The sequence below is a fragment of the Cynoglossus semilaevis genome, chromosome 11 (genome assembly GCF_000523025.1).
Source record: "Cynoglossus semilaevis isolate Cse_v1.0 chromosome 11, Cse_v1.0, whole genome shotgun sequence".
In the NCBI taxonomy this organism is placed as follows: domain Eukaryota; kingdom Metazoa; phylum Chordata; class Actinopteri; order Pleuronectiformes; family Cynoglossidae; genus Cynoglossus; species Cynoglossus semilaevis.
Genome location: NC_024317.1, coordinates 11,470,763 through 11,486,340, shown reverse-complemented (window position 1 = coordinate 11,486,340; position 15,578 = coordinate 11,470,763). Strand labels below are relative to the sequence as shown.

General features: G+C 38.8%; 2 protein-coding genes across 7 annotated transcripts in view; both read right to left on the bottom strand.

Moving 5' to 3' along the window:
- arhgap46a (Rho GTPase activating protein 46a) overlaps positions 1-6,600 on the bottom strand; it is a 30,043-nt gene extending 23,443 nt beyond the window's left edge. Inside the window, exon 1 of the mRNA XM_008320533.3 lies at positions 6,423-6,600. Coding sequence (XP_008318755.1) covers positions 6,423-6,436 — 14 coding nt within the window. The 5' untranslated portion in view covers positions 6,437-6,600. The remainder of the gene's footprint in view (positions 1-6,422) is intronic.
- A 2,582-nt stretch (positions 6,601-9,182) lies between these two features.
- sulf2a (sulfatase 2a) overlaps positions 9,183-15,578 on the bottom strand; it is a 44,054-nt gene continuing 37,658 nt past the window's right edge. For 3 of the 6 annotated variants that reach the window (XM_008320534.3, XM_008320535.3, XM_017036848.2), the window contains 11 exons: positions 15,145-15,352; positions 14,247-14,505; positions 14,051-14,147; positions 13,884-13,978; positions 12,540-12,602; positions 12,302-12,468; positions 11,843-11,985; positions 11,645-11,753; positions 11,364-11,397; positions 10,969-11,022; positions 9,183-10,185 (listed from right to left, as the gene is read on the bottom strand). In XM_008320534.3, the coding sequence (XP_008318756.1) occupies positions 10,155-10,185; positions 10,969-11,022; positions 11,364-11,397; positions 11,645-11,753; positions 11,843-11,985; positions 12,302-12,468; positions 12,540-12,602; positions 13,884-13,978; positions 14,051-14,147; positions 14,247-14,505; positions 15,145-15,352 (1,260 nt within the window). In that variant the 3' untranslated portion in view covers positions 9,183-10,154. Of the gene's footprint in view, positions 10,186-10,968; positions 11,023-11,363; positions 11,398-11,644; positions 11,754-11,842; positions 11,986-12,301; positions 12,469-12,539; positions 12,603-13,883; positions 13,979-14,050; positions 14,148-14,246; positions 14,506-15,144; positions 15,353-15,578 lie in introns of those variants that run through there. The other 3 variants (XM_025060176.1, XM_017036849.2, XM_017036850.2) reach the window with 3 other exon arrangements.

Below are 15,578 nucleotides of genomic sequence, written 5' to 3'. Positions count from 1 at the left end.
TATATATATATATATATATATATATATATATATATATATATAAAATCAGTATAATATCAACTAAAATTAACATCAGCATGTTCTTCAACAGGGGTAATTCCCTTATTTGAAAAGTATTTCTGCTCTGGCCGCAAATGATCATAAATGGTTTGGAATGCAGTCTGCACTTGCTCACAGGAGGCTTACCTCCAGCAAAAACAATTTATTATTGTTCTAAAATTAACTTACCATATACACAGCCCGAAAACTGAGCAACAGCACATTATTTACCTTGGCTCAGTTTAATTAAAAGCATGTCAACCCTTTGCCAAACTGTCACAATACCATTTCTCATTTAAATTGTGGTTTTCAGGACATGCTTGTCTTCCACGTTGTTCAAAGAGATGGGACTATTGTAATAACACAGCAAATACAAATAAAGCTGGTGAAACTGCAAACACCTTTCTGAACTTTGGGCTGTTGAACTGTGTGATTAGCACTAATATTGATTCAATATCAGTCCAATCAATTAGCAAAATTCCCAGAATTCCAGTTTCCAGAATTAGTTACGCTTGTAAAAGAAAAATCTCAGGTAGCTATTTTTATAAACTTATTTGCAGAATTAATAAATGTTACCTGTGACAGTACTAACAGCAATAAATGATTATATTTATTTAGTGTGCTTTGTTTTCTATTCTTTATTTCACTGTATGTTTAGTTAACTCTATTTTTCTCTTGTCAATGTACAAACAACAAACTCTACAATGTTACTGTTTTTATTTTGACTCCCTTAGTGGGCGGCGTTGCACACAGTGACACAACTGTACAAAGTTTCATTACAGACTTTCCACTTTCTAACATTTTACATTTTCCAGGCACAACTAATAGTTGTTACACAGTTACTGCCATTCACCTGGAAAACCTCCGCTCTCACACATTGTATATATACAGAACATAGCTTTTTTTATTATTTAGATTTAAAAAAAAAAAACCCTACCGAAAAACACTAGTTCAATTCACTGAGGAAAGTTATGGTGTATTTATGTTTTTATAAATAGCAAAAGGCAGAAGGTAAAGATACGACTACAATTTTCAAAAAGACATCTGTTTGATTATGTATAAATAACGTGCAGTGTCTAATCTGCACGGCTACTTAGCAACCTGCTTATCTAAATAATGTAAAACAAGAGCAGGGCCACTAAGCTCCACTGAGGGCTTGGCACAGAAGCTGTGAGTAATGACAAGCATGGCAGTAGACTGACAGGTTTGTTAAGGCCTTCAGCAAATAAGTCGTGTCCAAAGTCTGGGCTGACATGTAACGATGGCAGTGCGTAGGCAGGATTTTTGTTTTTGGCAGTTTTCCATTGGTTTCTGAGTTAGGACAAGGGCTACGGTGCTTATCCACATACTGGGTACGTGTTCAAATGTACTGCTATTGACCCAGGCTTCTAAAACAGTCAGTGAGAGGGAACACATGTTTCAAATAACAGAGAAACTGTGCACCTGTCATATGCATTCTTAGGTTTGACACTTCTTGGTTCAGTGTTGGAGGTCACTCTAACCTGAGGACAAAATTAAGTGTGTGTGTGTGTGTACACTGAAATGAACAGTAAAATAACCAGCACAGAAACTGCTGAGTCAGTTATTTAGTGTTAGGCCGTAGAGCACACACACACACAACCCTCATAAAGTTAATGCCACAATGTGAACAACGACAACACACTTTGTAGTCTGACTTTAACAGTGATGTGAAGTGTAAATCAACACTCTTTGGTCTTTATGTCTGCTTTGATTTCCACCTATGCGTATACCATATTTCTAGACTAGTTAGACATCCGACAACCACCACGTCAAAACTCTGTGACCGTTTTTGTTGTTAAACTTGTTTTGTTGTATAAAAAAATTGTTACAAAATGTCCAGGTGGACACAGTGGTGGCTTGGTGGTTAAGGAAGTGGACTTTGGTCTGGAAGGTTTCAGGTTTTTTAAATCCTTATGTCAGAACTGTAGATGACAATGCTGTAGAACTGCTTGTGATCTGGGGAAATGTGAAGGATGCACGTTACTTATATTAGTATTGTCAGGAACCTGTTTTCAGGAGCTCACTCCACAAACAGTCAACAAAGACAACTTTGATGCTTTAATATATGCATCAGATGACACATATGTTTATATTTATAATTTTTGGAATACAGAAATTGAAATTTCCAAGTTGAAGGTTAACTTCTCACACGTAACTAGATTCAATTTGTGTATTTATGCAACAAGTGAGATAGTTAGAATGAAGAAGTGCTGTGCTAACTATGTCTAGTTTGTGAAAGAATAAACCTACGAGAAAGATATCTTTGTGCTCTGGTTGCCAACAGCTTCTTGTTGCCAATATAGAAATGTAACCTAGCTGGGGGAGAATGCTGTCTGATGACTCGTGGTTATATGCATCACAAAGGCCGTGAAAGGACACCCATTCTATAGGCTTTGATGTTACAGAACAATGCAGACCATTGATCAACAGCAGACTTCACTCTACGAGAACTTTCTCTGTGGTGAATGCTGACCAATCACAGACAGGCAAAGGGAGGAGTTTGGGGCATGTATAGTTCATCTCCTTCAACCACTATCCCTATTTCAGCACTCCAGACAGTTTGTCCTGTCTGTAGGCTCAGGACTAGACCAGGTTCCACAAGACCGCTCACCTAGGAACGATGAACAGTCACATGCGGCGCTCTAAATTGCAGTTTTATGGTCACCTAATTTAATTTCCCTTAACTGATTAAATTTGGTTAGGCCCCACTGTAAAAAAAATTTGTTCAGCAGATATTGGTACAACAATTCTACTTTGCTGGTGCACATGATAATCTATTTTGTTGGCAGTCCTGCTGGCAGCCACTTCGCTGCAGTTGGCCTTACCAAAGGCACATAAATAGCACAGTGTAATTTCTTTACAGAGTGTTGTCCTGTCAAAGCCATACTGGCCTGCTCCCTGCAGCTTTTTTAGAAAACAGCTGTGAACTTTCGCTACTCTTTCTGCTCTACTGAACCCCCATTGTCTTAAATTACAGCAAAAGGGTCAGTATTCTATTTTTTATGAGAATATGCCCAGATAAACACATAAAACACCCCCTGCTGTGAGTTAATATGCGTGTAGAGCCTCTGATGAATCTGGGAATTTACCACATAGAGTGAACAATTGTTCTGTTTGTCCATGCAGCAGACGTTGTTTAATAAATCTAGATCTGATGTGTGAATGATTAAAATTAGGTTGATGAGTTGAGGGTTTTATTTAACAAGTTTAAAAAACACTTTATCACTAATAACTATTTTTGTCTGATGAATAATTTCAAACTACATATTTAATGATACTGCATTTCCAAAGCACACACGAAGCTTTCTGCAAAACGTTTTGTATGTTAATTTTTTTTATCAATGTAAATAAAAAAATGTTAGTACTTGAATGATTCTCATCAGCCCGCATTCCATTATTAGAAAGCAGGACAAATGGCTGGGACATCCCACCATCGACAGCTCCACACACTGACAAGCCCAACTGAAAGGACTTTTACAAAGAAGCAACACCATATGGTCTCAGTCACACCTACTGTATCTGTGATGTAAAAACAGTGGAGAGATTAGGACGTTTAGCCGACCGATAACATTTGAAATGCTGGACTGACTGTGATATGACTTGTTTACAGAAAACCTGATAGTGACACCACTTAAAATAAATGCTTTCAAAACATATCTGGTGAGCTGGGCAGGAAAACTAGTGACACACCCTGGAAGGAAGATGACCTTGACGTAGTGTGCCAAACTAACAGCTGCAATCGACATTAAGAAAACTGAACAGCAGATTGTGAACATGTCAGTTAGTAGGGTCCCCAATGAAAACAGTAATATGATAAAGAAACTACAAAGTTCAAAGGTCAACAATAGTCAACTCACTGTTAAGGATTCTTAATTATTTAAATGGCCGCTGTTCAGATATCCATTTGTTATCTATTTTGGGGTAAAACACTCAAACTCAAGGTGTTAAACCTGGTCTGACAATCCAAGGTGGTTATTAAAAGATCCAGGAGAAAGAAACTCCAGGAGAAAGGTTTAACACCAAAAGAAAAAAAGACACAAAATTGGTGATGAGCTGTTAGCAAGCAAAGCAATACTTTAGCAGCAGGAAACTTTGGTCCCTATCAGGGGCCCTTGAAATGGTCCAAACCCCCAGGAAACTTTGGCCCCTATTAGTCAGGGGCCCTTGAAATGGTCCAAACCCAGCCCCGATACAGAGCCACTGTGTACAACAACCTACCAATGGGTACAACTGAAAACAAACTACTACCGAGTAAAACTAACATAAATACAAGTAATACACGAGTTGATTCAAATGACAATGAAATATAAAACCCATTTTTGGTGTTGAATAACTAACTGATCTCCTTTTAGTATAAATCATGGTCATGGAGATAAAAGAAAAAAAAGAAGCTGTTCACTTTGGAGAGAATATGTTGAAAGTATAGGCCTGTATGATGTGCAAATTCAGTTTGCCTAGCACTATAACCTATCCTATAGTGTCAGCACATGTCACAATAATAACACAACTGCTCACACACTCAAGGCAATACTTATATGCTTACCAGCATCAATCAGACCACAATGTCCTTTTATAATAAGCATGGAAGAGTCTATCTCGATGAAGTGTATGGAATCAACAGAGAAGCAAATGTGAATTCAGATAAGAAAGATACAAAATGTGTGAATGGCTGTAAACACGTGTGAAAAGCAAAGCTGTATTGACACATGGCCAAAAAAGTGTCACTATAAACACAGACTTTTAACCATGACTTCACAGTAGCTTTAATTAGACTTTGTGGACTGGAGCGAGCCATCTGTGTCAGGCAACAGATTAAAGCTAAACTAACTTTATAGGCAGTCATAGCAGATGCTGAGGAAATCCAGCTTGAGGAAATCAATCTCAGAGCATTCCACCAGTAAAACCTGGGAGAAACAAATGGGGTGTGGAGCAGTAAGCTTTGGTCTGGGGTTGTTAGTGTTCAAACCACAGTAAAGACTTAAAGTAATTAAAAATCAAAGGCAGAAGTGGTAGTAGTAAGAGGAAAAAAAACAAGGAAAGGAAAGTGTGGGCTGATTTGTCTCCCTTCAAAAAATAAAAGACCAGAAGTAGAGCACATGTAACTAAAGTAAAAGGACAATTATAATTACATTTCACACTATACAGAGTACAAACTAAAGTTTAAAGTATGCAAGTGTACTCAGGGGAAACCTACAGTAAAGCATGTTAATATGAACAAAAATGGGAATATATCTTAAGAACATTTTTACTATTTTTCTACAGTAATATCTATCTTCAAGAACATTTTTACTATTTTTCTACAGTAAATGTAGCATGTTAATATGAACAAAAATGGGAATATATGTTTTGAAAAATTGTAGTTCAAGAACTTTAGCTCTAAGGCACTTAAGAACATTTTTACTATTTTTCTACAGTAATATCAAACTACAGTAGTTTTAAACTATATACTTTTGCTGTATGTTTTGTTGTTAATTTGTATTTCATATTTTTCATATCTATCTTCTGTTTAATATTTCATCATCTCATAAGTAGCTATTTTAAATGTGTCAAGTTCTTAGTTTCCACTTCTTATCTGACAGATGAATATATGTTGAAATTCAGTTGACACAATAGCTTATGCAAAAACATGAACATCAAACACTGAAATGATCAGTTAAAAATAGTAAATGTTAAATTGTTATTTCGTTTTTTAAGGAAAAAAAGGTAACTAAAGCCCCAACATTGGAACACGTTTTGTTTGGTTTGACCAAAATCAATGTTTTTTTATAAGGGGGGGGCGGGTGTGAAACTAAAACTATCACGCTTGTCATTAGTCGTGCTGAACCCAAATAATATATTTTACATGTTATGTTGAAAAATGAATTCCCTAATTCCTTCATAGAACATGAGCAGACAAGTTCCTCCAATAGATGAATGTTATGAACAAACAGACAAGTTCGAAAATGGAAGTGAAACAATCAGGTGAATAATTGATGTTGTTGAAGGTTGGTGCATTAGACGTGGATTGTGGTTAGATTAGTTCGTACGGTCGGGTCAAGGTTGAGATTTTGAAAAGCAATGGGGAGATTTGGGGGTTAACGACCGGTCGACAATCGACTGTTAAATAAGACTATGGAGTGCATTTAAGCAACAGCAAAATTAATTGCTACTTCTTGGTATAATTTACTTTAGGAGTGGGTTCTTGTCGTTGTGCAAATTGATGTAAAGAGAAGCGGAGCCTCTACAAATACTTTTAATTCGCTTTGTGTGCGTGTGCGCGTGTGTGTAGCCTCAGCTCAGCAGTAGTCCCCTCGCTTCTTCACCGAAAGTTTAAAACGAAACTTTTCCAAGCCTTTAGAAGCCCAAAATAGAGAACGTCCTACCTTGTTGTGGCCATTTTCTTCACATTTTAAACAAAGCGAAAATGAAAAAGAAAAAGAAGAGTTGAGTTTCTTCAAGTTAGAAAAAAAGCCCTCGTTGTACACTGGTCACAGTTGTAGTAACACAGACGCTTCTCAGTCGTCGTCGCCGCCGCACTCAAACTACGCCCGTTGGACTCTTTAACCCCGCCCACCATTTTAGACCACGTTCTTAGTGGCCAGACTCCGCCCTCTACACGTGACGCGTAGGTCGGTAAAATGAGTGTAGTCTCGTTCCAACCTCCACCTGACATAGACATCATAAATAGATAGACGCCGCATCGACCGCTCCTGTCTATAGGTGCGAACGAGCCGCGGTGCCGCCATCTTGGCCCGGCGACCGCTCTAATTGTTTGTCAGTCGCAATTAAGTATCAGCGCATTTAATAAATATAACTTTTCACGTTTTGTTTTGCTGCAAACCTCATAAATGAAGCTACAATATTGGACATATTATTATTGTCAGAATTGCCTTTGAATTATATAGAGTTTATAGTTTGGTCTAATTAACTCTGAATATTCAATTAAGAATTTATAGTTTTTTGAACAGCCTAGAAATATTGCTTAAAATACTTCAAAATTATATTAATGCTAATTATAAGAATACAGTCAAATGCAAATATTTTCTTGCAAATTATTATATTAATATTATTTAGCTTAATAACATCTTCCTCAAAATCCTTTTAAATCAACATTTAAATTCTACCTTTTTTATTTTTCTACCACGTCACACTTTAATACAAAAATATCTATATTTCCCCTTGGATTCTGAAATTTCAGAGTTTAATTTATTTTCTGAATAAATCTGTAATTATATTTCAACTGAATCTCTAACGTTTAGACATCAATTATAGTTGTAACCTAAAGTCGTATTCCTTATTGGGCTGCTTAGTCCTGGTTCACCACATTGGATCATCTGTATCTGTCTTATTCCATTTACTGTTACACTAAACATGCATATGTTCACTGCACTAAGTGAGAGTCCCCCAGTAATCTTGCCATGTAGAGGCATTACTCAGGGATAGCTTAGTTGAACCCGAACCAACCCCAAATGTTAACCCCATTAATCCGGGAGGTTTTAGGCTGACGTTTGGATTTAATGTCCGCCTCCCAAAGTCGGTGCTGGATGTACGGTAGAGCAGCCCCACAGAAAGAAATATTATTTTCTTATAGAACTGTCCATGGTGTCACCCTCCCTTGTCCAAGGGATGGTGGGATTTACTCCTCTCACGACCCTGCACAACATTAATCCTCAACGGGATTAAGAAGTACAGAATCAATGGATGTAAAGGTTTTAGCTGTAAATTTCTACATTCCATTAAATGACACAACAGCGACTCCTACAGGAGAAAAAATTAATATGAAACCGAACAGATTTAAAAAAAAAGATGTTTTTGATCAAATACTTTATTCACAACCACAATCATTTCTAAGGAGGTACCTGATTTAGAAAACAAAGAAGCTAAATCTATAAGCATTACACTGTTGTTGTTTTCCTCTGGCACAGAGTAAACTATAGATCCATTAAGTCCTCATGACACAATCCTTGAACTGTTTAAGTGCTTTCCAGATGGGAAGAAGCGAATTAAGCACAAAAGCATTTCTTAAGCTACACTTCATGTTTGTCATACAAAGAAATCAGTGTCATCGTAATTACAAAAAATATTGCAAACATTTATATTAATTGCACAACTTACATTCAAATATATACTGTTCTGTACAGCCGGAGTCTGTGTCTGTACTGTTATCATGTAGCACCATGTACAGCAAGCTGGACAGACTGTGTGGTCACATCATTATTACAGAAAAGAAAAAAGAAAAGAAAAATGACTATTAATCGTTGATGCATTTGTTGATGGTTGCAGGCCTCGATTCTTTCATTCAGACACACAGCTGTGATCTTGTCATGTCTTGCTGTAGGCTGAGAATATTACCGCTATATTCCAGTCTGGCTATCAGTTTTGTCAATGTTTAACAAGTAGAAATGTCTCTGTCAGTGATATCATCTTCTTTGTCTTTTGCCCATTAATAAAGAAATGAATAAATTACCAAACATTGATTATATGTCATGTCATCATCACATATATTTTATTGTTTTAGGAATTTTTGTACCACATTAATGATATAGAGACTAATGCTTGAACTGAATTGAAAAAGCAACAAGCTGTAGTTCACTGAATGAGGGGACTTAACAAAAATAGTACTGACAGCAGGGTTCAGTGCTGCAACCCACAAAGTGAATCCCACTTGTGTGTGTGTGTGTGTGTGTCACAATGCAGAATTAGAGAAACAGTGGTGTATGAGTTGCTTGAAAAACAGAATGCTTTATAAAGAAGATTAGTTAAGAATATTTAAACTACTGTAGAAAACCTCATGGTGACTGTTTGTTATATTCAACAGGCCCCACCATCTCCACATGCAAAGAAAAATCCTTCAGTTCCGTTGATGATCTCCATGACCATCGTCTGGACATCACGGCGTTGTAGCAGGAAAGTAAACTGTTTAAGGCCCATGCACAGAATAGGTTATCTACAAGCAGAGTTGTCAGACCAAGAGGCTCGAGGACAATATTTTGTCCCACCTGATTTCATAATGTCATGCCATTCATTCAGTCAGATTGGGGCTCACACAGACAACCACATTACACAAAAATTGAATAAAAAAACTCCATCGTGGTGGTAAACTCTACAGCAGTATTTCACTTTATATAAGCAACAACTCCTGGTTTGAAATGTTCAGACCCTGAATTTTATTTAGCTTTATGTACATGTTTGAAACACAAATTGTCAACCCACTAAATAATACAAAGCTCTGGTGTCCACACATGTTTGAATTGGTTTCCTCTAAATGGGATCATCATCATTCACTAATTGAACGTTTTTGGCTGTTTTTACAGGTTTGCAACTTTTTCTACATTTTGGATGTTAGAGGGAGTAAAGAGGAAAGTATAGCAGCAAAAGTAAAAGAGAAGTTACGAACAGAAGTGAGAACTAACGTGAGGTGTGGGTCACTGTCTGTAAAAGAGAATACTGAGCAAGTGGAAGATTCTGACTTTATATTTAGAGTCAATGACAAGTTAAAGCTGACTAGATCAGAGGAACAGCTACGATCGACCAATCTGTGAACTTAAAATAGTAAAGGTTGACATGGCTTGTACGTGCGCTAAGGCAAAGGCAAAGAGTTGAAAGAGGATGTATTGACTTTCAGGTGAAGAACAGGGTAAGATGGAGGAAGATGTGGAGGAAATGAGAAACAAAAAGATGACCTCAGAGTGGGAATTCGTCCCCTTTATCTTGTAGAAGATGTAATACTAGAACTGATTTCCCAGAACAGAGGGTTTGTACCTGCAGCCACACAACTGAAGAAAACCAGTCATATTACATATGATTTGAGTTGTTTTAGCACAGAGGTAAAACTTGATCTGATGTGTTCAATTAAAACTTTGCATGTGGACTGAGCTTCAGACTGAGTGCAAAGGTAAAACTCATGGTTGGATAGTTCCTTTGTGTTGTCTTGTATGCACAGAAGCAGCTGTCAGCTGTCTTCATAACATATTAAAGAGCTATTTCTCAGTTTCTGGTCCATCGAAGTAATAGTCAAGGTCCTCGAGTTTGGCCACATTCCCTTCCCTCCTCGTCATTCTTCTTCTTGCTATGCTAATGGAGGTTAATGCGCTCAGTGGTGGTGATGACCGTGGTTAACCAACCCACCCTTCCCAAATCCGACCCCTGTGCAGGAGAAACGAAAACAATCTAATTAAATGTGCTTCTTCAAACAATAATTAAAAAAACCTCAAATAATGTTCCTGCTAAAGAAACTGCTAAGAATCAGACAAGACATTGACAGGATTGAACTGAGGACATAATGACACAACTTCATGTCTGCATTGCTTTTTTTGGATATACGTACATAAATGGATGCATGAAAAAGACGGGAGTGCTGTGCAATGCAGGTAAACGTAAATATGACTCAGTACTCTGAGAAGAAATGGTACTAACAGGTATTTGACAAACTTGACAGAATCACTACATAAGAAGTGCGAATATATATACATATATATTTTTGTTAAAGGTTAACGTTATAGTTTTTGAATTATTACATTTTAATAGTTAAATAAATAAATCCTTCCATTTGTCTGCTGTAACATTTTATCAAATTTCCTCTGGGCGAAGCTGGATTGTAAATTATGAAAATTTTCTTCTGGGCGAAGGCGAAGCTGGATTGTAAATTATGAAAACCACAACATGCTCTAGTATCAAGGCCTTTACTGTAAATTCAACTATTTAGGACTAAAAGTACTGGCATATGGAGTACAGCAACCAGTCGTCATATCTTTCTAAAGACTCCCACTCCTACGGAATATAAACCTTTTGGTTTACCTCTGTTACTTTTATTTACTTTTTAGCTACGGTTTGCTGATACTTATATCCTGTTCCTGCTCCTGGTGGATGTTCTGTAGAGATTAGAGCTTGGCTCACTATGGAGCAACAGATGGGTCATGGCAAACTCACAGTGATTTGGAGGAAGGCTTCTTCACTTTTGGCCTCTTTCGACGATGAACTGGCCTGAGGCATGCACGAACACGCACAGGGCAAATGCATGTGCATGTGAACAAACACACAAGTATATACACAAAACGCACATACGGGCATGTGCGCATACACACACACACACACACACACACACACACACACATAGCAGAGACAAGCAGTTAGGCTTCATTACAAACAAAAAGGGAAACGCAGAAGCTAAACAGCAGCTTTGTTGTTGGTCTGTGCCACAGCATGCTGCAGAGTCACTGACTACTGTGGTGCATATTTCAACATCAAATCCACTCGTAGTTCTGGCAATAGTAATTGACTGCTATAGAATAATATATATGCAATATATAAATATATAAAAATACCTGTATTTACTGAAGTAATTCCGCTCTTTTCCTCCTAAAAAAAAAGAGTAACTCACATTAATCTGGGTGAAAACTTGTAAGGACAGTTGTTTCTTTCTGATATACTGTGTAGATATTTAATTTAAAAATAGTGTGTATTTTGATGTGATTTATTCATTTTTTAACTCGAGTATAAACATTAAATACAATTTTAGGCCCCGGGCCTTGAGTTTGACACGTGATATAAAATATGTTTCCAAATCACCTACAGAGAAAAACAAAAGCTCTGTATTTTCCCTCACCCTTCTCCACGGTGCACTGCTTGGAGCCCTTGCAGCCTCTCAGGTCCATGATCTGCTGATGCATCGAATTCAGAGCGTTGCGGTCGAGGGTGCTGACTGCATTTACTAGCTTCAAGAGAAATCAGGACATGGAAGCAATCAGGGAAAACTCTGGAAAACTCTTTACAAAGTGTGTGTCAGAGCCATGACAAGACTAACCTGGTAGGGGTCAGTGTTGAGGTCAAAATACTCCAGAAAACCCGTGGCAAACTCACAGAACAGGAAGTTGTGTGTGTCATTGATGGTCCTGAGGCACCAGTAGGTGTTGTTGTTGGCACTGGTGCAGGCACAGAATGGACCCACTGAGGGACAGAGGAAGAGGGGGAGGTGAAGGTGGACAAACAATGAATGTTACCCTTTTTTAAAAATTGTCTTTATCATATCTGCTGTGGATAATTTTATCGGATTTCAACTCAACACGCTCTTCTCAAACTAAAGAATGATTCCTTTGGTGTTCTCTTTATTCCACTTATGGTTTTTATTTGATCATGTTTATTTTATCAAGGCTGCCTTTTAGCAACAGAGTCATAACATAACATCTTAAAGATTCACTGACCTGGAAAAGTATTTCATGTTCTGCTAATGCAACGCATTTACAATCGTAGGTAATTTTCTCACTTGTCCAGTAGGGGGCGGTCTGCCAGTGGTGGTTGTCATGAGTGAAACACGTGAGGCCAGGTTTGCTGCAGGTGTCGTTGTTCTGCAGTCGTTTTATGAATTTCCTCAGCTTCTTCCTTCTCTTCTGCTCCTTCTGCAGCCACTGAGTCTTCTGCTTCGGCGGCATTCTGATGACGCAGCCGTGAATTAGAAACATTCAGATCAATACTTGAATTATATTATTTGCTGAAACATTTACCTCAGTGAATTCATGTGTCCATGTGAGTTTAGCTTCAATGCCTGTGTCTGCTTCAGGAAATAACTGTGAAGACAAACAACAGTCAAATGTTACAGATTCACTGACGCAGGTTCAATCAACAGATACAAAGTCTTCAAATGATACTATGTATGTTGTATCTTCATTATATATAAGTAGCTGATACAGTATTGTTGGCCCAGACTGGTCCCAGATCATTGGTTGAGCCCAAACACATTATTGACCTTTTATTTATTTATTATTATTAAGAGCAAAAGAAGTTCAAAGTTCGAAGCAGTTAAGTAGAACGCAGCTGGACGATCTTTGTCGCTTCTACCTGACGGTTGAAAACCAGAAAAGACAGTTGTCATAGTACAACAAAGACGGAGGTGTCCAAGCCCTGATCCAATGACAGGATGTTGTGATCACCAGGGTCAAGGTGTCAAGGGGGGGGGGGTCACATGGGAGGTTGGTGTCACCTGAGGGACACAGCTGGTTGTTTGCTGTACGGGGGTGGAGACCACGTTGTCTCATCTGACAACACTGTGTCCATTTTCAGGATTTCACACTCAACCCTCATACAAGACAAACACAAAGGACTCACGGTCAGCTGTGTCCATCAGGTGACCCCCACCTCCCGTGTGACTTTACACGAGCCTGTTTAACACCTAAACTCAGGTGATTCCAACATCCTGGCTCGGGGTCAGAGGGTGGTCGCCTCCTTTGTTTTACTATAACAACACTCTTGGCTCGGGGTCAGAGGGTGGTCGTCTCCTTTGTTTTACTATAACAACACTCTCTCTGGTGTCGTTGCTTCTTGGATGAGACGTCAAAGACCTTCAAGAAACAAAAAAGTCCTCAGTCAGTTCTTTAAGTGCCCTCCATTGGTTTTTGTCCAGCCTTCAGCAAAAGCAGAACCTCTGCATCCAAGTTCTGCAGGACAGGCATGTGTCTTCCATCTTCTTTGCTGGCTCTGACTCACAGCTCTGAGTCAACAAACCACTCCTCCTCCAATCTGGCAACTCTGGATACCAACCAGCTCTTTCCTTTCTTTCTGTGTGGCCTTTGACCCCTCACACCTCACCCCCAGCCATGTCTTGTCTTGCTGCAACCACCAAACTCCATCCTGGTGTTGTAGCTCACTGGCCCCCTAACATATCATGTATATATAGTGTGTACAGTTTATATGAATAGACATGTATTAAATTACGACATAGAGATGCAGAAGAAATGACTATGAAAACATGCTCTTGCCTGAGAGCTGTGTCCGACCGCCTGGTTAGAAAGAATGTACAAGTCACAAAGATTTGAACGACATCCACACACTGCGGCTGACAGAAGTCTCACCTAGGAGTGTTACACTGACACTCTTCTGGCCGCACCTTTTTTAGATGACCTTTCACCTCACGTAGGTTCTTGATTTTGGACTGCAGCGTTTCAATCTGAGTACAAACAGATCTTTTACTGGTTACGTGTCAGCACAGTATCATCACGTTCACGGTGAGTGCACAGACCTCGTGTTCGATGTGCAGTTTGTGGTCTTTCCAGGCTTGAAGAGATTTGTAGATTCCTCCGTCACACTGCACCGTGTCGTTCATCAGAATGGAGCACCTACAGGAGCAAAACCACCAGAAGAGTCAAAGACTGATACATATATTGTTGTCTCTCCTTGTTATTGGACACCAGTGTTGGCAACATCCACGTACACACCTGTAGGTGACTTTCAGAGCAGCAGGTGGCGTCAGTCTGTTGTCGCTGCCTGGTTTGGCTCTGACTCCCATTCCACTGAACTCCTGGTTGTCCTCCTCCACGCTCACTCTGGTCTTCTTGTTTTTGGCCCAGCTGCGGCTCTTTGACTGCAGTGCTCTGTGTTCTTCACCCAGGTCCACAGCGTACAGGTCATCGCCAAACTCAAAGGACAAGGAGCGAGCCCAGCGCTTTCTAGAAACAACTTTACTGGATTTTATCTCTGAATAAGACAAAACACAGGGATTTGAAAAAATAAGTACTTCTTAAAAAGTTGTCTTTTTATTTCATAACTACGACTCAGTGATAAAGGAGATACGTGGATGTGGATTTGTCTTAAAGTCACTTTTTTGCAGTCTTTTCTGTGGTACCTTTCATTTGTCAGTATTTATATTTGAGAGTTTATTTTGAGCTAAATAGTTTCTAAATAAAATTGTTTTTTGAATTTCCAGAGTGCAAATTGGTTTTCACCTAATTTTACATTCATGTTCATTAAATGTCCCTCATTACAACAGTAAAGGTGACTAATGCATTCCGTCCACCCGTGGACATGTCACCAACTTCTTCAAAAATGTATGTTGAAAAAAAATGAAGGTGAAATATTTGTGATGCCTTAAGATGAATAAAAACGCCCTGGGTGAGACTCTTATAATTCATGCAGGAAAGGGTTAAATTGACAGAGAGCAGCTGGATGTTCTGTAGAGAACAAACACTAAAACACCAAGTGTGAGGATCGAGCAGTGGCTTTGAAAAAATGTACTCCTCGTATCCACCACTAGATGGTAGCAGAGACACATTTTCTTACTCTAGGTTCCCATGAACATCTGCCCATGAATAAAACCAGGTCCAGAACAGAACTCACTCTTCTTGCTGATCAACCTCTTCCTCTTCAGATCTGGAGTTTTGAAGTTGGCAGCAGCACAGTTACAGTCAGAGCTGGGTGTGAACGAGAACACGGGAGACGCCCCTCTGGCCATCAGGGCCTGCATGCCCGGGGCACGCAGACTGGCCATACCCTTACATTTATGGAGTCTCAGTTTGCCACTGGGGTCCTCCACGCACTGCCATTTCTGGAACAGGAACAGGAAATACATATAGTGTAAGTATGAGTATAACTATTAGCCAACCCAGAAAAAAACTACCATTAAAGCAAAACAATAAATAAGTATGAGTATAACTTTTAGCCAACCCAGATAGAAGTATAAATGATATGACTTATATAATATCTATGGATATTAACATAGATTTATTAGACAAATTAATGACAAAAATCAAAAACTACCATTAAAGCAAAAC